Source organism: Myxocyprinus asiaticus, chromosome 42 (genome assembly GCF_019703515.2).
Source record: "Myxocyprinus asiaticus isolate MX2 ecotype Aquarium Trade chromosome 42, UBuf_Myxa_2, whole genome shotgun sequence".
NCBI lineage: Eukaryota > Metazoa > Chordata > Actinopteri > Cypriniformes > Catostomidae > Myxocyprinus > Myxocyprinus asiaticus.
In genome coordinates this window covers 33140586-33164991 of record NC_059385.1, presented here as the reverse complement: position 1 = coordinate 33164991, position 24406 = coordinate 33140586, and the positions used below count along the sequence as shown (strand labels likewise).

Genomic DNA, 24406 nt, shown 5'->3' with positions numbered 1-24406 from the left:
AATTACTTTGAAAAACAGTATCTGCCAGTTTTTGATGAATACAGTAAAAAACTGCATTTTAGCTTTACATTGTGTGCTGTATATTTACAATAAATTGCTGCCAGTATTTTACTGTAAATCTAAAAAAGAATATTTAACAGTGTAATACAACTCAGTTAAATTATTTATAATGAACATCACTGACAATAAACAAAAAAGTTGCTAATACTACTGTTATTTCATTAACAGAAATACAACAAACTGCCATTGGATAGTAAATGGCTAGTTGATGATCAAAGACAAACATCACTTTTCATTATTATATTTAGACATAGCCTTGTCAAGGAGGCACGCATGGTCCTCAACAAATTACTAACAAATCACAATGATGGTGACAATCATCAAGCATCATTAACTGAATAGATCAGCTGTGAGTTATTGCTACATGACAAATAACTGAAAGTGACAACAAATAAAACAACCAACAGCATAAAAAAAGCAGCAAACCATTACAAAAAAGAAGAAAAGAAAAGAAAAGAAAAGAGGAGCCTATAGTGAACCCTATTGAACATTCTCAGTTTAACATTGTCTCTCACCAAAACTCTTCTTGCCCATCTTGCACTAGTGGTACTTCACTTTACTGATTCACCTCTTGGACAGACAATACTTCATCCCATGACTAACAAATACTTGCTCCTGTAGTTAGAGTGATTTCACACATAGTCATCAAAAACAACCAAACACAGACTCCTTCAAGTGGACCAAACTTTAAAAGGGGCTCTAATTTTTTCTCATTTTACTTGTGTCAAGGTCCATTTTCCATTCAGACTTTAATTATTATTATTATGTGGGGCCCAGCCCACTTGAATATTTTTGAAACAGCATATTGATGATTATGTACAATAAGGATTGAATTCACAACATTTTGATATGAAAATATATACTTCAAGGCAATTTTCAGCTAATTCAGTTATGTTAGATTTATCTTATGAACTACAAAATAAAAAATGAATAAAAAAAATCATAAGATTACTAGTAATTGTGATTCATTTTTATTCTACTGACATCCTTGAGTACATCCATCCATGAAAAAAAACTTTCATGTGTCATTGCATACTGGTCCAGTTGTTAGAAAATGTCTGTCCTTTGGTTGTCATCAAAAAATATTTAGCTTATAAAGGAAATATGGGTTAAACATCTTCACATGCCTAAACTGCTGATGTGAAAAATTTTAGGGATTAGCTTATAGAGGAATCATACTTTGTTGTATGATTTCTGAAATTGAGATGAAAATGGTCCATGCACCCTTCTCAAGGGCAGCTGTAAGTAATGCTGGTTGGTAAGCCAACGAGACCTGTTGTTCCTGGAGTGAGCATTACCATTCATCTCAAAGAAAGGTGCATGGCTGGTGTGTGCAGCCCTGGAAGTACACAACCTGCATGCTGTCATCTTTGCTCTAGCTAAATTAATATTAAATGCCTAAACTCTAAATTTTGACAACTGACATTGAGGGACAGATTAATACATTTACGTTATATAACAGAATGGAAATACACACAATAAACCCAGCATTTATCTATCAGAAATCATGGTCTTTTGAAGGACATATGAAACAAGAGCTTCCAATGGCATGATGAACATTTGTGTGTTTGCCATGATAGTGTCTTATGATGAACGTCACTCGGTTAAGTACATGATTTGTTTTTTGTTTTTTTGCTCTAAATTGGTATTTTAGTGGGGAGTTAATTTTTTTGCACATGTATTGCATTGTTGTACAGTATATTGTATTGTAATGGCATGTATTGTTTACCCTATCAATGCAAAACATTTTTAACACCTAAAGGTAAATGCTTCATGCCCACACCTGCCACGGCCAATGAGCCAATGCACATGCCTGCCATGGCCAACGAGCCAGCGTTGCAAGCCTCAGTGGTTACGTTATGCCATGCTGCCATTCCTACCTCAACATGCCATGTTACCACGTCTGCCATGTCAAATGGCCCTGCCTTGCCATGTTACCACGTCAACTGACCCTGCCTTGGTCCTCAGAGCCTCCGGCTCCACCCTGGCCCTTGAGTCTTTGGCTACTCTCCGGTTTCCCAGTTCTCCAGTTTCGCCCCTCGAGCCTCTCACTGCTCCACCTTCCATGGCTCCGCCCCTTGAACCTCTCATGGCTCCACCTTCCACTGGCTCCGCCCTGGTATCATGCTCCACACCCTGTTTTTGCCAGGCCACGCCCCACACCCTGTCTCGCCAGGCTATGCCTCAAGGTTTAGTCAAGTATAGTCAAGTTCATGTTTATGTTTTGTTATGTTTCACGTTTGAATAACACTAAATAAACTGCACTTGGGTTCTTCACATCATCATCTTCTTCATCTGCCTGTCATTGCCAGCGATCATTACAAAAATAACATTATAGCACTGCATTGTGGGATACATTGGTGAATTACCCACAAGCCTTTGCACTTGAATAAGTGTGTGTGCTGAGGCAATGCCTTGGGGCTTTATGGGGATATGCACAAAAGTTTTTATTCAGAATTAATAAAAGTCTTCATTTTTTTAGTGTTGTTGTTTTGTTATAAATAGTTGTGATTTATTTGAAGTCACCATTACGGTGACTGGTGTTCCCTTGAGCTAGCACCTTGGACCTTCTTTATTATTAGAATGTGATCTTTTAGCCAGTGTTATTATGATTTATTAAAGCATAAGTTGTTGCACTGTGCTATTTAGAAGACTTAATGTAAGGTCAAACTGAAAGTGTATTCAAAACTTGGGAAATCCACTATGTTTAGCAATAGGAAATGCACGTGATAATCATGTGATTAAAAACAGAGAAGGATGTTTCAGCAATGTTATATCAGTACACTGAGTGTTTTTTGATTCTGGTGAACTTACAGTATAGCATGAGTTGCTAACAAGACACACACAGATATCAACATTTGGCACACAAAATTCAATGGTGACAATCAACAAACGTACTTTTACATAAAAAAGTTAAAGCTGAACATTACATTACTAAGTGACTAAGACTGCAACAAAAACAAATGCAAAAGAAACCAGTAAATATAAAAAATCCATGTAATTTCTTCACACAGTGCATGCTGGGAACTTAAGTGACAACATAGTACTGTGAACATTACACTATTACAGTTAATCTGTAAATATACAAGAGATTACTGTATTGAAACACAGTTATGAGATGTATTAGCAAATACAGTGTGCAGCTGTACCATCATCAGTATAGCTAGAGCTATTAAAAAAAAAAACCTGTTAATTACTGGTGAAACTCCTGCCAGTAACATACTGTACAATGCTGCTGACAGAGTTGTACTGCAATTACTTTGAAAAACAGTATCTGCCAGTTTTTGATGAATATATTAAAAAAACCGCATTTTAGCTTTACATTATGTGTGCTGTATATTTGCAGTAAATTGCTGCCAGTATCTTACTGCAAATCTAAGAGGAAATATTTAACAGCATAATACAACTTAGCTAAATTATTTATAATGAACATTACTGATAAATACCATAAAAGTTGTTACTGCTACCGTTATCCCATTATCAGAGATACAACAAACTGCCATTGAATGGTAAATAATTAGTTGATGATCAGAGATAAACATCTTTTTCCTCTACCACATTTAGACATAGCCTGCTTAAGGAGACACACATGGCCCTCAACACATTACTAGAAAGTCACAATGATGGTGACAATCATCAAACATCATTAACTGAAAAGATCAGCTGTGAGTTATTGCTACATGACAAATAACTGAGTGACATCAAATAAAACAACCAACAGCATAAAAAAAGCAGCAAACCATTACAAAAAAAAGAAGAAGAAAAGAGTTGTCTATAGTAAACCCTATTGAACATTCTCAGTTTAACATTGTCTCTCACCAAAACTCTTCTTGCCCATCTTGCATTAGTGATACTTCACTTTACTGATTCACCTCTTGGACAGACAATACTTCATCCCATGACTAACAAATACTTGCTCCTGTAGTTAGAGTGATTTCACACATAGTCCTCTAAAACAACCAAACACAGGCTCCTTCAAGTGGACCAAACTTTAAAAGAGGCTCTAATTTTTTCTCATTTTACTTGTGTCAAGGTCCATTTTCCATTCAGACTTTTATTATTATTATTATTATGTGGGGCCCAGCCCACTTTAATATTTTTGACACAGCATATTGATGATGCTGTACAATTAGGGTGGAATTCACAACATTTTGATATGAAAATATATACTTCAAGGCAAATTTCAGCTAATTCAGTTATGTTAGATTTATCTTATGAACTGCAAAATAAAAAATACATTAAAAAAATCATAAGATTACTAGTACTTGTGATTCATTTTTATTCTACTGACATCCTTGAGTACATCCATCCATGAAATAAAACTTTCATGCATCATTGCACACTGGTCCAGTTGTTAGAAAATGTCTGTCCTTTGGTTGTCATCAAAAAATATTTAGCTTATAAAGGAAATATGGGTTAAACATCTTCACATGCCTAAACTGCTGATGTGAAAAATTTTAGGGATTAGCTTATAGAGGAATCATACTTTGTTGTATGATTTCTGAAATTGAGATGAAAATGGTCCATGCACCCTTCTCAAGGGCAGCTGTAAGTAATGCTGGTTGGTAAGCCAAGGAGACCTGTTGTTCCTGGAGTGAGCATTACCATTCATCTCAAAGAAAGGTGCATGGCTGGTGTGTGCAGCCCTTTAAGTACACAACCTGCATGCTGTCATCTTTGCTCTAGCTAAATTAATATTAAATGCCTAAACTCTAAATTTTGACAACTGACATTGAGGGACAGATTAATACATTTACGTTATATAACAGAATGGAAATACACACAATAAACCCAGCATTTATCTATCAGAAATCATGGTCTTTTGAAGGATATATGAAACAAGAGCTTCCAATGGCATGATGAACATTTGTGTGTTTGCCATGATAGTGTCTTATGATGAACGTCACTCGGTTAAGTACATGATTTGTTTTTTGTTTTTTGCTCTAAATTGGTATTTTAGTGGGGAGTTAATTTTTTTGCACATGTATTGTATTGTTGTACAGTATATTGTATTGTAATGGTACAATACTGCAATTACTTTGAAAAACAGTATCTGCCAGTTTTTGTTAAAAAAAACACATTTTAGCTTTACATTATGTGCGCTGTATATTTGCAGTAAATTGCTGCCAGTATCTTACTGTAAATCTAAGAGGAAATATTTAACAGCATAATACAACTCAGTTAAATTATTTATAATGAACATTATTGATGATAACAATAAAAGTTGTTAATATTACCATTATCCCATTATCAGAGATACAACAAACTGCCATTGAATGGTAAATAACTAGTTGATGATCAGAGATAAACATCACTTTCCTCTACCACATTTAAACATAGTCTGATTAAGGAGGCACACATGGCCCTCAACACATTACTAGAAAATCACAATGATGGTGACAATCATCAAACATCATTAACTGAAAAGATCAGCTGTGAGTTATTGCTACATGACAAATAACTGAGTGACATCAAATAAAACAACCAACAGCATAAAAAAAGCAGCAAACCATTACAAAAAAAATAAAAAATAAAAAAAAAAATTAAAAAAAAGAAGAAGAAAAGAGTTGTCTATAGTGAACCCTATTGAACATTCTCAGTTTAACATTGTCTCTCACCAAAACTCTTCTTGCCCATCTTGCATTAGTGATACTTCACTTTACTGATTCACCTCTTGGACAGACAATACTTCATCCCATAGGGATTAGCTTATAGAGCAATCATACTTTGTTGTATGATTTCTAAAATTGAGATGAAAATGGTCCATGCACCCTCTTCAAGGGCAGCTGTAAGTAATGCTGGTTGGTAAGCTAAGGAGACCTGTGGTTCCTGGAGAGGGCCATATGTTAGCAATACCATTCATCTCACAGACAGGTGCATGGCTGGTGTGTGCAGCCCTGGAAATACACAACCTGCATGCTGTCATCTTTGCTCTAGCTAAATTTATATTAAATGCCTAAACTCTAAATTTTGACAACTGACATTGAGGGACAGATTAATACATTTACGTTATATAACAGAATGGAAATACACACAATAACCCAGCAGAAATCATGGACTTTTGAAGGATATATGAAACAAGAGCTTGCCACTGGCATGATGAACATTTGTGTGTTTGCCATGATAGTGTCATATGATGAATGTCACTCGGTTAAGTACATGATTTGTTTTTTTGTTTTTTTGCTCTAAATTGGTATTTTAGTGGGGAGTTTAATTTTTTGCACATGTATTGTATTGTTGTACAGTATATTGTATTGTAATGGCATGTATTGTTTACCCTATCAATGCAAAAAAAAAATTAACACCTAAAGGTAAATGCTTCATGAAGTATTAAAGGAATAGTTCACCCAAAAATGAGAATTCTCTCATCATTTACTCACCCTTATGCCCATATGTGTATGACTTTCTTTCTTCAGCAGCACACAAATGAAGATTTTTAGAAGATTTCTCTCTTCTTTCTGTCTATACAATGCAAGTGAATGGGTACCAGAAATTTGAAGCTCCAAAAATCACATAAGTCAGCATAAAAGTAATCCATATGACTCCGGTGGTAAATCAATGTCTTTAGAAGTGATATGATAGGTGTGGGTGAGAAACAGATCGATATTTAAAATATTTAAAACTTTTTACTATAAATTCTCCTCCCTGCTCAGGCAATTTCCACTTTAACTTTAACTTTTACATTCTTCTTCTTGTGTTTTTGGTGATTCACATTGTTTATGCATATCACCCCCTACTGGGCAGGGGGAAGAATTTCTAGCAAAAATGACTAGCCTTAAATATTGATCTTTTTCTCACCCACACCAGTCATTTCACTTCTGCAGATATGGATTTAAACACTAAAGTCATATGGATTACTTTTATGCTGCCTTCGCATGCTTTTTGGAGTGTCAAAATATTGGCACCCATTCACTTTGCATTTTATGGACCAAAAGAGCTGAGATATTCTTCTAAAATTCTTCATTTGTGTTCCACAGAAGAGAGAAAGTCATACACATCTGGGATGGCATGAGGGTGAGTAAATGATGAGAGAATTCTAATTTTTAGGGGGAAATATTCCTTTAATGTAATCCTTAAAACGGGAAGACTGTGGGATCTTCCAGATTTAAAGTTAAATATGTCACATGTAGCAGACGACTCTTCATTAACATTCACTCATTTGCAACAATCCTGTTCACGTGGCCTTTAAAAAATCAAATGGAAACTATTTTGAGGAAGCTGGCAATGGTGAAAGGTTTATTTCTATTAAAGAGAACACACTTCCTCAAACCTTCACAATGCACTCAGAATAGGAACTGAACACTGAATCCATTCCTCTGACATCTTCCTTAGAATCATCATGAAGGTTTTTGTCTTTCTTATGGTCCTGGTGGTTGCAAGTGGCAAGAAATATGAGAGATGCGAGCTTGCAAGGGCTTTAAAAGCCTTTGGAATGAATGGCTATGCGGGAGCCAGTCTGGCTGATTGTGAGTAATTCATATTTTAGTAGTTCAGTAGTTGAGTAGCCCCATTTGTCTTTTCATTGTGTAAATGACTGGACATATACAAAATTGGGCCACTGTATACATATTTTTTATTTATTAATTTTTTTGTCTCAGTGTTGTGAGCCTTCTTGTCCCTGCTATTTTCAGAGATGTAGCATTGTTTTTAAAAATGTAAAAAAAGAATAATATATATTTTTTTAACTAATGGATTTTTTTTTTTATATATATATTTTTACACTCTCTCTCTATATGTATTCTATACTTTAAGGGGTTTGCCTAACCAGATGGGAGTCTAGCTACAACACTGCAGCCACTAACCACAACAAGGATGGTTCAACAGACTATGGGATTTTCCAGATCAACAGTCGTTACTGGTGCAATGATGACCGCACCCCAGGCCGTACCAGCAATGGCTGTAAAATCAACTGCTCACGTAAGAAATCCATTGACAACAACAACAAAATTTATAAATATCAGAACATTATGTTTATTTATGCATTGAAATGTTCTGACACAAAGAAGTTTTGGACTGATTTTAGGCATTATTTCATGTTTGGATGTTTCTGTTATTAAAGGGTGCTTTAAATGTTCTAATTATGTTCCTTTTCGGTATGTTCGGGAAAGGCGGGTGCAATGCTGTTCTCATAATGGAGGCTCTACTGTTTGTACACGTTTTGATTGTTTGTCCTTAAGTTAGTTGTTTGTGAAACTACCAAGATCTGCAACACATTTTTTTATCTGTAATGTGTGCGATGGCAAACTTTTTTGCTTCTCTGAGGCTTATTTACTTTCCAACCAGTTATGGCGCTCTGGGAATCACGGCTGAAATATGCATAACAACCCCAGAAAACCTGGTGATTTCACATGGACTCCTGCTGGACCTGCGGTTATTATTATTCTTGTGTTTCTATTTTATTAAAGTAAACCACACATGAACTGCCCAAATACAAACAGCACATTAAATGCCCAACCAGAGACAGAAATATACTGGATCATTGCTACTCAACAATAAAGGATGCATATCGGTCTGTTCCTAGAGCAGCGTTGGGACTCTCTGATCACTGTCTAGTTAATCTTCTTCCAACTTACAGGCAGAAACTAAAATCAGCTAAACCTGTAGTAAAGACTGTAAAGAGTGGACCAATGAAGCAAAGCTGGAACTACAAGCCTGCTTTGACTGCACTGATTGGAGTGTTTTTGAGGCTGCAGACACCAACTTGGATGAGCTCACAGATACTGTGACATCATATATCAGTTTGTGTGAGGATATGTGCATTCCTACTAGGACTTATTTAACATACAACAATGACAAACCGTGGTTTACAGCAGAACTTAGGCAGCTTTGTCAGGAAAATGAGGATGCTTACAGAGGTGGTGATAAAATCTTGTACAATCAGGCCAGGAATCAGGGGCGTAGCCAGAACTTTTTTTCAGGGGTGGCCAGGTAAGACCCAGTGATTTTATTGGGGTGGCCAAAAAAAATCATTACTGACTGTGACATTCTGTGCGAAAAGCAAATTCTACAGACAGAAGTTCTGTAAATTCTACAGAATTTATAGATCACAAATGTACACAAGGAATTTAAAGTTATCAATTTATTTCCAATGCCATACAAAAGAAGGAAAAAATGTATTGGCTGCATATCTAAAACAAAAACAAGGCTGGGTTGGTGTGGATGTTTGATGCATGTTTTTACTAGCTGTACCAATGTAGTCGCGAGTTCAGAACCCAACTTGATTAGCCATGTTGCTGAATGTGCCGTTATGTACTGATCCTATGTTGGCATTTTTGGCACGGCTACATGTAGTTTCTTTTTCCACGATACTGCAGTGAAATCAGAAACAAGTGACCAAGCGTCCCCATGTCAATAAATAATGCAATAAAGTTGGCTTGACGTTGGACGTTCTTGATTCACAAATAGTCGCAAATTTAGCTACCGTCTCTAAAGATACAGCAAGATTGGAGCATACAAATCCAAAACATTTAAAAATATTTCCATAACATAGAGTATACAACTTCAGTAACATTTGAAGCAAATGACTTACAGGCATACAACCAACTCCAAAGTGCGCATGTAGGTGTCAGCAATAATGCACACCTTTTAGATTTTTTATATAATAATAATAATTAAAAAAGAGTTCAGTTATATGTAAGCATTTTTATATTAATCAGTATTGTAATAGACCTTGGTGTCGGGATCTGGATTTTATTTCGTGGAAAAGTGGATCAAGTTGGGTTCTGAACTCACGACTACATTGGTACAGCTAGTAAAAACATGCATCAAACATCCACACACCAGTCTTGTTTTTTTTATTTTATTTTTTTTATATGCAGCCAATAACCTACAAACAAGGGAGTCTTAAATAATGCCTAAACTAAAGACTCTGCTAACTAAATTCAGCTGACTTCACCTCCCCTCTTTGAATGATTGGTTAGAGGAGGAGCTGTCGATCAAGAACTAGTGGACCAATGGGGATGCAAAATGCCCCCTAATTTACATGAAACTACTCAAAAGTTTTGGAAAATCAAGTGCAGAACTTGGAAACAAAAGAAAAATACAGCGTAAGCATAAAAAAATTAAATAAATGAAAATATGAGCAAAATTGTCAGAGAGCACAAAAAACAGTAATATAACCAAGGAAAACATGATTTTGTTTGCAATTCTGATGACTTTGCTTTAATTTTTTTGTTGTTTTTTGCAGCATATTTTAAATGTTTATATATTTTGTATTCAAGAGTATTTTTTTATCTGTGCTTATTATTTTGATCTGCGCTTTTTATTTATTTTTGCGCTTATTATTTTTTTACAAAACAAGTTTTCAGCTAATGACCCTGCATCAGTATGGAGTGGCCTGAAACAATTTACTATCTACAAGACTCCTGCCCCCAACGCTGTAGGGGACCAACAACTGGCTGACAACCTAAATGTGTTATACTGTAGATTTGAAAGGCACAATCTCACACCCCACACCCGCTCTGACCTTCACTTCACACAAACATCAACACATCCTGCAACCCCTCTCCTCCCCCTTCCTGCTACTCAACCTGCACTTAAGATCTGTGAAGAGGAGGTATGCCGTGTCTTCTGAAAACAAAGGACAAGGAAAGCACAGGGCCCAGATGGTGTTTCATCCACTTGTCTAAAATCCTATGCTAACCAGCTGGCCCCCATCTTCACACTGATCTTCAATAGATTACTGGAGCAGTGTGAAGTCCCATGATGCTTCAAATGCTCAGTCATCATTCCTGTCCCAAAGAAACCCAAAATCACAGGACTTAATGACTACAGACCCGTTGCTTGACATCTGTGGTCATTAAATCATTTGAGAAGCTAGTGTTGGCCCACCTGAAGGACATCACTGGACCCTTTCTAGATCCCCTTCAATTTGCTCATCGAGAAAACAGGTCTGTGGATGATGCAGTCAATATGGGGTTACATCATATCCTGCAACATCTGGACAGAATAGGGACATATGCAAGGATCCTTTTTGTGGACTTCAGTTCGGCTTTCAACACCATCATCCCAGCTATTCTCCAGACTAAATTACACCAACTCTCTGTTCCCACATCTATCTGTCAGTGGACCACCAGCTTTCTGATGGACAGGCAGCAGTTAGTGAGACAGGGTAAATTCACTTCCAGCACATGTACAATCAGCACTGGTGCACCCCAGGGATGTGTGCTCTCTCCACGACTCTTCTCCCTGTATACAAATGACTGCACTGTCAAGGAGCCCTCTGTCAAGCTCCTGAAGTTTTCAGATGACACTACTGTCATTGACCTCATCCAAGATGACGATGAGTATGTATACAGAAGGGAGGTTGAACGGCTGGCTCACTGGTGTAGTCAAAACAACCTGGAGCTGAACACGCTCAAAATGGTGGAGATGATTGCAGACTTTAGGAGGAACACCCAACACTGACCCCCCTTACCATTCTAAACAGCACTGTGGCAGCAGTGGAGTCATTCAGGTTCCTGAGCACTACCATCTAACAAGACCTGAAGTGGGAGACCAAGACTGACTCCATTGTGAAAAAGGTCCAGCAGAGGTTGTATTTCCTTCGCCAGTTGAGAAAGTTCAATCTGCCACAGGCACTGCTGATACAGTTGTACTCAGTAGTCATTGAGTCTGTCCTCTGCACTTCAGTAACTGTCTGGTTTGGTGCAGCTACGAAATTGGATATCAGAAGACTACAAAGGACAGTTCGGACTGCTGAGAGGATTATTGGTTACCCCTGCCTTCCCTTCAAGAACTGTACACTTCCAGAGTGAGGAAAAAGGCTGTAAAAATCACTCCGGACCCCACTCACCCAGCCCACTACCTTTTTGAACTGTTGCCTTCTGGCAGGCGCTACAGAGCACTGAGCACCAGAACCGTCAGGCACAGGAACAGTTTTTTCCCTCAGGCTAGCCATCTCATGAACAGTTAAAACTGACCCATTGAGCAATAATGATGTGCAATACACAGCTTAGTCTATTTATATTTACCCAACATACCATACCTCTACTGCCATTACATTCCCTTGCTTCTGTATATAACAGATTTGTATTTGTATATTGTACATCATACTTGGCGATAAAGCTCATTCTGATTCTGATTCTGATTTCACCATGCTTTTGCCAAACCTGGAGCTATACGTTACATCTGCCACCAGGCTGTATAAGACATTGGACTTATGTTATGGAAACATAACAAGTGCTTACATCTCCAAGGTACACCCACCTCTTGGTCGATCTGACCACAATGTTGTTCTCCTTTTACCCTGATACAGACAAAAATTGAAAACTGAGAAACCACAAATAAATAAAAAAACATCCAGGTATGGGATTGAATCCACTGAAACACCAAAAGGCTGCCTCCATCTCTGGTTATTTGAATTTCTGTGTGGCTAATGTCATCCCTGTAAAACAAGTAAGACTGTACCCAAACATTAAGCCCTGGGTTACAAAAGACTAATCTAAAAAAATCACATAACATGGTCTAGGTCTCTATGTGAAAGGTCTTACAGATGCACAGGTAAGTTTACAACAGCTTGGAAACTCTGCACCCCAGTGTGTTCACATTGACTGAGTGAAAGAAAATATTGCCATCAAAGTAGGTGGTGCAACGGATCACACCCACCGATTACGTGGACCAGTGGCTGTAAGAAGGTGTTTAACAGCCGTTACAAAGTTTTCCTGAAAGTTTGTGCCGGCAAACTGTTTCAGACCACATCAACAAACTCCAAAACACCTTCGTTTTGACCACATTTTGTTTTCTTAGATTACGCTTAAAGTATATTTGCACCTTTAAGCAGAATTAAACACTGGGGGGACATCCCCTGACTGGACCACAATTGGCCTTTTCAGTTTGTGTGTGCTCTAATAGAAAGAGGTGATGTGTGACTTGTACCCTAAAAAAAGGCTGGCATACTGAAACATCGGTCAAGAAAAAAGCTTGCATTTTGAATTTTGTTGTTTTCTTTATATAGAGTATTTATGCCATAATTTGCACCTCTAACTTTTAGGTGTGTGTTTACTCAAATGTCTTATATTTAAGTTTCTAAGCTGACAACCTTTCCTTAAATATTTGATTACACATACATGTAATGTATACTTGCACACAAAGACTAGCTCAGTTATAACTGTGCATGTCAACGTACTGACTGGTATGAAATAAATCCAAACTAACTTGCGGAAGTGAACAGCTATTGTTCATATTTTTACATTTCTCCTTGCTGCTCATCTTTGCTGAAATTGCCTTTGGTGAGCTGCTTGCATTATTCATACATCTAGAAATGCATGTGGACAGACATTTACAAGTCCAATTCTGTGCATGCTGATTTTCGGTAGTAAAAATAATGGACAAAAATATTAATATAAAAGCTGCCCCTAGTACTCACAGTGGTTCCCATGTTGATGATGCTAAAGTACCATAATACAATGTGGAAAAAGACCAGTTGGGGTGTTAAAACAACCTTTAATTTATTACCTGATCTTTGTCTTCCTAACAGAGCTTCTGAGCAATGACATTTCTTTGTCCGTTAATTGTGCCAAGATCATAGCAAAGATGCAAGGCATTACTGCATGGTAAGGATTGCTTCAGTACTAACTTTTGTATTCATATGTGCTTATGGGTCTCTAAAAGCATAATATATATTTAAAAAGAAGGTTAAAAAATTAATAATCCACCCACTTTTTGTTTAGGTACGGTTGGCTAAATCACTGTAAGAACCATGATGTGAGCCCATACACTGCAGGATGTGGAGTTTAAGAGAAGAACTTTCCACATGTACATGAACAAAATAATGTTCCAGTAATGTGTTCAAATAAACATGCATGTAATTCCTCATAAGATTTTATTTCTGTAAGCAGGTTACATAAGTAATTTTGATGTACTTCAAGCACTTCAATAAACTTGCAATTAATACAAGACATCATTACAATGATCCAGAAATTGAAAAAGAAAAACTAACAACTGTATTTGTGAAAGTTTATAAATAAAAAATACAGTTTTAGTTAAGAATTTAAAGGTATAGTGTATAATTTCTGTGCCACTATGGAGCTAAATAAAAGACAAAAATTTTTAATTTTGTGAATTTTAGACATGTGGCATTTAATAAAATTGAACTTTCCATGGCGTATGTTATAGTTTTCCATTTAAATTTCATAAATTTGAATTCTAAACATGTGGCATTTAACAAAATTGAATCATTTTTGTGGCATATTTGATAGATTTGTATTTTTAAAAGGCAGATTTTGTATTCTGATTTTTTTAGAGGTGAAATTAGCTGTAAATATTCAGACTATAAAATTACAGCTGAAGAAGAAATTCAATATTTAAAAATTCAATATAGAATTAAATATTCTAAAATTCAAAATGCAAAAATTCAGATATTATAGAAAGTAGGCAAGTATCCGGGTTCCACAGGAAAACGTAGAGGGTTTCAGAGAAGTCAAATGGAGCATTTTGGCCAATCATAGAGCTACAACAGCAATTCCAGCATTTTCAGTGAAAACGTAAAATGTTATATATATATATATATATATATATATATATATATATATATATATATATATATATATATATATATATATATATATATATATATATATATATATATATATATATATATATATATATATATATATATATATATATATATATATATATATATTTATATATATATATATATATATACAGTGCATCCGGAAAGTATTCACAGCGCTTCACTTTTTCCACATTTTGTTATGTTACAGCCTTATTCCAAAATGGATTAAATTCATTATTTTCCTCAAAATTCTACAAATAATACCCCATAATGACAACATGAAAGAAGTTTGTTTGAAATCTTTGCAAATTTGTTAAAAATAAATAAATTTTCATTTTTTGGGGCATTTCCTCGGACCCCTTTTAATGGGCAAATGGACTTCGAGTTGCAGGTGGTCTCCCAACTGACCACTGAGACCCCCAGAGTCCCACAAAACCACTATTTGTCCCCTAACCAACTATTTCTCCCAAATGACCCCTGCGACCCCCTGAACACCTGGGCCATGCCCCCCGAGTCCCACGGACCCATTATTTGTCCCCTAACCGACTATTTCTCCCAAATGACCCCAGAGAACCCCTGACCACTAGTGCCACGCCCCCGAGTCCCACGGACCCACTATTTGTCCCTTAACCGACTATTTCTCCCAAATGACCCCAGAGAACCCCTGACCACTAGTGCCACGCCCCCGAGTCCCACGGACCCACTATTTGTCCCTTAACCGACTATTTCTCCCAAATGACCTCTGAGACCCCCTGATCACCTGGGCCACACCCCCGAGTCCCACGGACCAACTATTTGTCCCCTAAACCACTATTTCTCCCAAATGACCCCTGAGACCCCCTGACCACTAGTGCCATGCTCCCGAGTCCCACGGACCCACTATTTGTCCCCTAACTGACTATTTCTCCCAAATGACCTCTGAGACCTCCTGACCACTTGTGCCATGCCCCCGAGTCCCACGGACCCACTATTTGTCCCCTAAATGACTATTTCTCCCAAATAACCCCTGAGACCCCCTGACCACTCGTGCCATGCCCCAGAGTCCCACAGACCCACTATTTGTCCCCTAACCAACTATTTTTCCCAAATAGATATATATACTCTGTGTCATCATGGGCCACATGTTTGATGCCCACTGTGCCTGCCCACACCCTTAAAAAGGCATATTTTGAAGTTTGAAAAAACATCACAGGAGACGTCTGCCCTCTTAGTATGTGATCGAGGGGCACCAGATGTACGACCGTGCAAAATTTCGGCTCTGTTGGAGCTCACAGAGCGAAGTTAGAGCACATCCCACGTACAATTTATAACATGCATTTTCATAGCGAGTCCGTGGACAGGACTCCGAAAGGTCCAAACGACTCCATTTTGAAATCTGTAGCTTATCAGGGACCCCCTAGTCAGTGTGCAAAGTTTCAAGGCTCTGTGACTTGGTAAAGTGATCATTTGACCCATCCTTGGACTGTATGTGTCTATTTTTAATTTAATAGATTTGCTGTTTTTTTTTTTTTTTTTTTTTTTACAGTACTTCCCAATCCATGAGGGACACGGCTTTTTGATAAGTAGTTTCTGAAAGCCCAACGGTAAAGCATTCGAAGCCCCCAGGTCTTAGCATCAAATTTAGCACCAAATTTAACCCCATACACGAAGCCGGTGTAGAATTGCATTGGTTTAATGGGCAAGTGGGACATCTAGAAAAGGGGGTTCTGAAGGCTGTAGGACCTAGAAATGTGAGATTCTTGATCATCAGGGGCCCCTGAGTCAGGTCTTATAATTTGGAGGCCCTGGGTGCTTGATAAGTATTAAAGCCTGACAGGCAGAGAGATCTGTTGAAAATAATAAAAAATACATTTTTGCATCCTAGGCCTTAGTCCTTGTAGTATGTCGATAAGGGCACTCGACGTGTCACCGTGTCAAATTGTGGGTCCGTTGGAGCTCAGGGAGCGAAGTTAGAGTGCATCCCACGTACAATTTATACCATTCATTTTCATAGCGGGTCTGTGGACACAACTCCGAATGGTCCAAACGACTCCAATTTGACATTTCTAGCTTCTCAGGGGCCCCTTAGACAGTGTGCAAAGTTTCAAGTCCGAATGACTTCATTAAATGCTTAATTGGCTGACTTATGAATGAAAAGTGACAAATTTTTCTATAATATTTTCCTTGATTTTTTTTAAAGTACTTCCCAATCTCTGAGGGACAGAGGTTTTTAATGTTGTTTCTGAGGGCCCAACGATGAAGCATTCGAAGCCCCCAGGACTTAGCACCAAATTTAACCCTGTCCACGAAACGGGTGTAGAATTGTATTGGTTTAATGGGCAAGTGGGACGTCTAGAAAAGGGGGTTCCGAAGGTCGCACGACCTTGAAATTTGAGATATTTGATCGTCTGGGACCCCCGAGTCAGGTCCTAGAATTTGGAGGCCCTGGGTGCTTGCTAAGTATTAAAGCCTCTGATGAATATACTGTTGCACACGGGCCTACAAGTCAGTCTGTCTCTGATTCCTATGACAGTCATAGAGATCTGTTGAAAATAATGAAAAATATTTTTTTGCAACCTAGGCCTTAGTCCTCTTAGTATGTCAATAAGGGGCACTTGACATGTCGCCGTGTGAAATTCTGTTGGAGCTCAAAGAGCGAAGTTAGAGCACATTCCATGTACAATTTATACCGTTAATTTTCACAGCGGGTCCGTGGACACGACTCTGAAAGGTCCAAACGACTCCAATTTGAAAGCTTTAGCTTCTCAGGGGCCCCTTAGACAGTGTGCAAAGTTTCAAGTCTGAGTGACTTCATTAAGTGCTTAATTAGCTGACTTGTGAATTAAAAGTCAGTTATTTTTCTAGAACATGTTTCTTGATTTTTTTAAAGTACTTCCCAATCTCTGAGGGACACAGATTTTTAATATGTTGTTTCTGAGGGCCCAATGATGAAGCATTCGAAGCCCCCAGGTCTTAGTGCCAAATTTAACCCTGTCCATGAAACCAGTGTAGAACTGCATTGGTTTAATGGGCAAGTGGGACGTTTAGTAAAAATGGGTCAAAAGGTCGCAGGACCTTGAAATTTGAGATTTGGAGGAAATTTGGAGGGTCTGAATGCATTTTTCAGCTCTAGAACTTAACTTAACACCCAAATGACTTTGCACAGGCAAGAGGCTCTGTCTGACTATGAGAGCAAGAGGGCTGTGAGAGCACTTTTTGCATTAAAGCAAAAATAAAATCTATATTCTAGAGACTTGTGCTTTTATCATGACACACTAGGGGTCCGGGACTACCAGCACGTGAAGCTTGGGGTCCGTGGGAGCTTTCTAGAAAATGTCCATCTGCAATTTATTTCATTCATTTTCTACAATGGGTTGGTGGACGGTGCTCCGAAAGGTCCGAACAACTCAAAATTGACATATGTGTATCATCAGGGTGTCATTAGACAGCGTGCAGAGTTACAGTACCTTTACCTTTTGACCTTTAGTATTTTTCTGTATACTTTATATTAAAACTATTATATTGTTGGTAGACATTAGCAGGTCCATACAATAAATTGGAAATGGACATTTAGTAAGTTGGTGGACACAGGGTTAATACACCTATACAATAAATTGGAAATGGACATTTAGTATGTTGGTGAACACAAGAGTAATAGACCAATACAATAAATTGGAAATGGACATTTAGTATGTTGGTAGACACAGGGGTAATAGACCAATACAATAAACTGAAAATGGATATTTAGTATGTTGATGGACTTAAGGTTAATACACCTATACAGTACATTGGAAATGGACATTTAGTATGTTGGTGGACACAGGGTTAATACACCTATACAATAAATTGGAAATGGACATTTAGTATGTTGGTGGACACAAGAGTAATAGAACAATACAATAAATTGGAAATGGACATTTAGTATGTTGGTAGACACAGGGGTAATACACCTATACAATAAATTGGAAATGGACATTTAGTATGTTGGTAGACACAGAGGTAATAGACCAATACAATAAATTGGAAATGGACATTTAATATGTTGGTGGACACAGGGGTAATACACCTATACAATAAATTGGAAATGGACCTTTAGGGTTAATACACTTATACAATAAATTGGAAATTGACATTTAGTATGTTGGTGGACACAAGGGTAATAGACCAATACAATAAATTGGAAATGGACATTTAGGGTTAATACACATATACAATATATTGGAAATGGACATTTAGTATGTTGGTGGACACAGGGTAAAGAGACCTATGCAATAAATTGGAAATGGTCATTTAGTATGTTGGTGGACACAAGGGTAATAGACCAATACAATAAATTGGAATTGGACATTTAGTATGTTAGTGGACACAGGGGTCATAGACTAATACAATAAATTGGACATTTATTACAATGGACATTTATTATGTTGGTGGTTAACAGACCTAGGTCATTTGGGTCAAAATAGTTGGCAAAATAGTTGGTTAGGGGGCAGATAGTGGGTCTGTGGACAGCCCCATCCCCTCCGGGTGGTCTGGGGGTCTCACTGGTCAAATTGAGCAAAATAGTTGGTTAGGGGGCAGATAGTGTGTCTGTGGACAGCCCCGTCCCCTCCGGGTGGTCCGGGGGGTCTCATTGATCAACTTTGGCAAAATAGTTGGTTATGGAGCAGATAGTGGGTCTCTGGACAGCCCCGCCTCCTCCGGGTGGTCCGGGGGTCTTATTGGTCAACTTGGGCAAAATAGTTGGTTAGGGGACAGACAGTGGGTCTGTGGATGGTCCAGCCCCCACCCGAGTGGTCCGGTGGTCTTTGGGGGTCTGTGGGGAGATTGAGTCCCATTCCCCTATTAAACGAACACAGTGCGACAAATTGCCCATGGGACCACACTGCCCCGAGATGTGCCCGCCTGCCATCAGTATGAATGGCGAAGGCACCCATTCATTTAAGCCAGAGGTGGGACATGAGGCCACCACCGCGTGGGTCAAGGCCGAACTGCAGGGGAAATGCTCATTCGGGGGGATTTCTTTAAATGCCCGTGGCGGGGGTCCGCGGGGTCCGAGATGCGGCACCATGTCACAGATCATCCCCGTGGGCCCCCCGGAAGGAAAGGGCACTGCAAATTTTGGGGGGCTGGTGCGCAGTGTACACGAACCAGTGACCGTTTCCCCATTTCCTAATGGCTACGTTACCACCAGTCAAAAACCTTGGCCTTATGGGAGGGAAATCTTGCGATACAGGCATGACTAAAAGTGGACATGAGTAAAAACTTTGTGAATTGAAATGCACAATCCAGAAATGACACCAGCCACATAATATAGAAGGGTTGACACTCCTAAGAACATGCAGTATTTATTTTTAATTAACTGTTTTTTTAACATTACATGTACATTTTTAGTCTGAATTAGAGCCCGACCAATATGGGATTTTTGAGACCGATATGATACCGATTTTAAAGGGGGAAAATTCACCAATTACCGATATGGTGGACCAGGGGCATAGCCAGAACTTCTTTCAGGTGTGGCCAGGTAAGACCCAGTGATTTGGGGTGGCCAAAAAAATTCACTACTGACTGTGACATTCTGTACCAAAAACAAATTCTACAGACAGAAATTCTGTAAATTCTACAGAATTTATAGATCACAAATGTACACAAGAAATTTAAAGTTATCAATTTATTTCCAATGCCATATAAAAGAAGGAAAGAAATTATTTATTTATTTATTTATATCTAAAAAAACAAGGCTGGGTTGGTGTGGATGTTTGATGCATGTTTTTACTAGCTGTACAAATGTAGTCATGAGTTCAGAACCCAACATGATCAGCTTTTCCATGTTGCTGAATGTGCCCTTATGTACTGATGCTACGTTGGCATCATTGGCATGGCTACGTGTAGTTTCTTTTTCCACGATACTGCAGTGAAATCAGAAACAAGTGACCAAGCGTCCCCACGTCAGTAAATAATGCAATAAGGTTGGCTTGACGTTGGACATTCTTGATTCACATAATGTAAGCATTTCTATTTTCATCAGTATTGTAATAGCCTTGCTGTTGGGATCTGAATTTTATTTAGTGAAAAAGCAGATCAAGTTGGGTTCTGAACTCGTGACTACATTGGTACAGCTAGTAAAAACATGCATCAAACATCCACACCAACCCTGCCTTGTTTTTGTTTTTTTTATTGTTTTTTTTAAATATGCAGCCAATAACCTACAAAAAAGGGAGTCTTAAATAATGCCTAAACTAAAGACTCTGCTAACAAAATTCAGCTGAGTTGATGTTAACGGACTATGATAATGGCCTACTCGGACAACACATTGTATCCTAGAGCTGGCAGAAAATACTCAAAACAGACACAAGCAGTGTATCTATCAATCACAAATAATATAATATTGAGCAGCAGCCATTTGAGTTGCATTGGAGTGACGTCACCTCCCCTCTTCAAATGATTGGCTAGAGGAGGAGCTGTCAATCAAGAACCAGTGGACCAATGGGGACGCAAAATGCCCCCTGATTTACATGAAACTCTTCTCATAAGTTTTGGAAAATCAAGCGCAGAACTTGGAAACAAAAGCAAAGGAAAATACAGTGAAAGCTTACAAAAAAAAATAAAAATAAAAAATATGAAAATATGATCAAAATTGTCAGAGAGCACAAAAAACACTAACATAGCCAAGGAAAACATGGTTTTGTTTGCAATTCTGATGACTTTGCTTTAATGTTTTTGTTGTTTTTTGCAGCATAATTTAAATGTTTATATATTTTGGATTCATGCTTGTTATTTTTTGATCTGTGCTTATTATTTTGATCTGCACTTTTTATTTATTTTTGCGCTTATTATTCTTTTATCTGTGCTTATTATTTTTTGATTCACGCTTATTATTTTGATTCACGCTTATTATTTTTGGATCCGTTACCACAATATATTTGGCGGGATTTTGATCCCATACACTGCAACGGTCATTATATGACATCACACCTCTACACACAAAGGTTTGTGCCATGTGGGCGTTCACAGCTGTTCAGCCTGAATAGCGCAGACTTTTTGCGTCATAGAGTGACGAAAAAAGTCACCTGTCTGTCAGTGTTGTCAAAAAAGCTTTGCACAACAGGGGTGGCCAGAGAGGTGGCCAAGCTTCAATCAGGGGTGGCACTGGCCACCCATGGTCACCACGTAGCTACCTGTGGTGGCTGATATAGTTAATTTTTGAGCTGGAATGAAAACAGACCTTTTCTATGTGGATTGTGCACTGGTACACAGAAGGCTGCTTTCTTAAACAAATATTTTTATCAAAGAATATTTGACATTATTATTATACACTGTCAACCAATTCTAGAAATGAACACTAAGAAAATAAAGAATAAATAAAAATAAAATAAATAGCTAAATAAACATCAGTACTGTCTGTATGTTCAGTATCAGTCAGTTGCTGACCATTTAAATAAAGAATAAATTAAAATTATAGCTAAATAAAAATCAGTACTGTATGTTTAGTATCAGTCAATGGCTGACCATTTAAATAAAGAATAAATAAAAAGAAACTAAATAGCTAAACAACATCTGTAGTACTGTTTAGTATCAGTCAAATGCTTAATATTTTAATACTGCCAGTCAATTAGTGGCAGGTTGTAAAACGTCATGGTTACTTGCATAACCTCTGTTCACTGATGGAGGGAATGAGACGTTTTGTCGATGTAGTGACACTAGGGGTCACTCTTGGGAGCCAGAGACACCTCTGGTCTTTGATAAAAGGCCAATGAAAATTGGTGAGTGGTATTTGCATGCCACTCCCCCGGACATACGGGTATAAAAGGAACTGGTATGCAACCAATCATTCAGGATTTATGCTGAGGAGCCAAGACAAGGTCCGGCCATTTCAGCGGGTAGTTCAGCGTTGTGGCAGGAGGGACACAAAGTCTCGTTCCCTCCATCAGGGAATGGAGGTTACGCAAGTAAAGATGACGTTCCCTATCTGTCACTTACTCAACGTTGTGTCGATGTAGTGACACTAGGGGTCCCTATACAAAACGCTGCAACTGGCTGAACTGTGTTATGTGAACTGGCGGTGTATGACAGGCAGACAACTGTGTGCCTCGTAGCCAGCGCACCAGGCTGACACATAACCTCCCCCAACATAGTTATGAGTGTCGAATGGCCCTTTTGGGACAAGTCAATTACCCAAAAGATAGAGACAGGCTAGCCAGTCGTGGCCTCTTTTCCCCTTCTTTTTTTCACTCCCTAAAAAAAAGGGGGATTATCCGACTGGGCCAACCAGGTCTAGTCGGGGGGAGTTCCTCCCAAGGGGAGGACACCGCGGAGACCACACCTCACCCAAAGAGAGGGGGGATATTTAAGTGGAAAATACGTCACATGGTCTTGCCGATCATGTGGAGAAGTCTCACGGTAGATCCTACCCAATGGGGGAGGAGTTACTACAAACATGGAGACTGTGGCAGAGGGGGCTCTGCCCAAGGAAGACGCAGTTTGCCAACAGGGAAACGAATTAGTGGAAGATATACATCGCATGGGGTTACCTTACAGGGAACTGCCACATACGGAGCACCTACCCCAGAACAGGGCTCTTAGTTAGCACGTGTACTGGGCCGGCAGTGAGTCTCTCCGAAGACTCGACTGCCACAGGGCTCGGAGGAAGTCAACCAGGGAACATAGTTTGTGAACACTACTGGGAATTAATGGCACACGTCTTCAGTTCAGAGGAGGTGAAAGGCGCTATGTGCAAGTGATACACCTGGCTGGCTATCCCGGGCTTATCCGCTTGTATTGCGTGCCACTACCCGGGACGAAACCGGTTCCACCCGGAGGTTGTAGAACCTCTCAAGGTGTTGGGTGTTGCCCAGCCCGCTGCTCTGCAAATGTCTGTTAGAGAGGCACCCCTGGCCAGGGCCCAGGAGGCCGCTACACCCCTGGTAGAATGGGCTCGTAGCCCTTCCGGGGGTGGCACGTCCTGGGCGTAATATGCCATAGCTATGGCGTCAATGAGCCAGTGGGCGATCCTCTGCTTGGAGACAGCGCTTCCTTTCCGCTGTGCACCAAAGCAGACAAAGAGCTGCTCAGAAATCCTAAAGCTCTGCATGCGATCCAAATAGATGCGTAAAGCACGCACTGGACACAGCAACGACAGGGCTGGGTCTGCCTCCTCCTGGGGCAGTGCTCACAGGTTCACCACCTGGTCCCTAAAAGGGGTCGTGGGAACCTTGGGCACATAGCCCATTCGGGGTCTCAAGATCACGTGAGAGTAGCCTGGACCAAACTCCAGGCACGTTTCGCTGACAGAGAACGCTTGCAGGTCTCCTACCCTCTTGATGGAAGTGAGCGCAGTCAGGAGAGCAGTCTTCAAGGAGAGTGCCTTAAGGTCAGCTGACTGCAAAGGCTCAAAGGGGGCTCTCTGTAGACCCTGAAGAACTACAGAGAGGTCCCATGAGGGAACGAGGCGTGGTCTGGAGGGGTTCAGCCTCCTGGCGCCTCTCAGGAACCTGATGATCAGGTCGTGCTTCCCTAAGGACTTACCGTCCACTGTGTCATGTTGTGCTGCTATAGCTGCAACGTACACCTTCAAGGTGGAAGGGGACAGCTGCCCTTCCAACCTCTCCTGCAGGAAGGAAAGCACCGATCTGACTGCACATCTCTGGGGTCTTCCCGTCAGGAAGAACACCACTTAGCGAACAGACGCCACTTAAAAGCATACAGGCGCCTCATAGAGGGGGCCTTAGCCTGAGTGATCGTGTCTACCACTGCGGGTGGTAGACCGCTTAGGTTGCAAGGAGCGTGAGATCCAAGAACCACATCTGGGTGGGCCAGTAGGGTGTTACCAGGTCTGTGCAAGTAGGCTCACTGGGA

General features: G+C 39.3%; 1 protein-coding gene across 1 annotated transcript; it reads left to right on the top strand.

The window, feature by feature from the left end:
• The first annotated feature begins 7320 nt into the window (after positions 1-7320).
• LOC127432670 (lysozyme C II-like) lies at positions 7321-14165 on the top strand. Its single transcript, XM_051684026.1, has 4 exons — positions 7321-7526; positions 7813-7977; positions 13538-13613; positions 13731-14165. Exons 1-4 carry the CDS (start codon positions 7400-7402, stop codon positions 13795-13797), a joined length of 435 nt encoding a protein of 144 aa, XP_051539986.1. The 5' UTR covers positions 7321-7399; the 3' UTR covers positions 13798-14165.
• The last annotated feature ends 10241 nt before the right edge of the window (positions 14166-24406 follow it).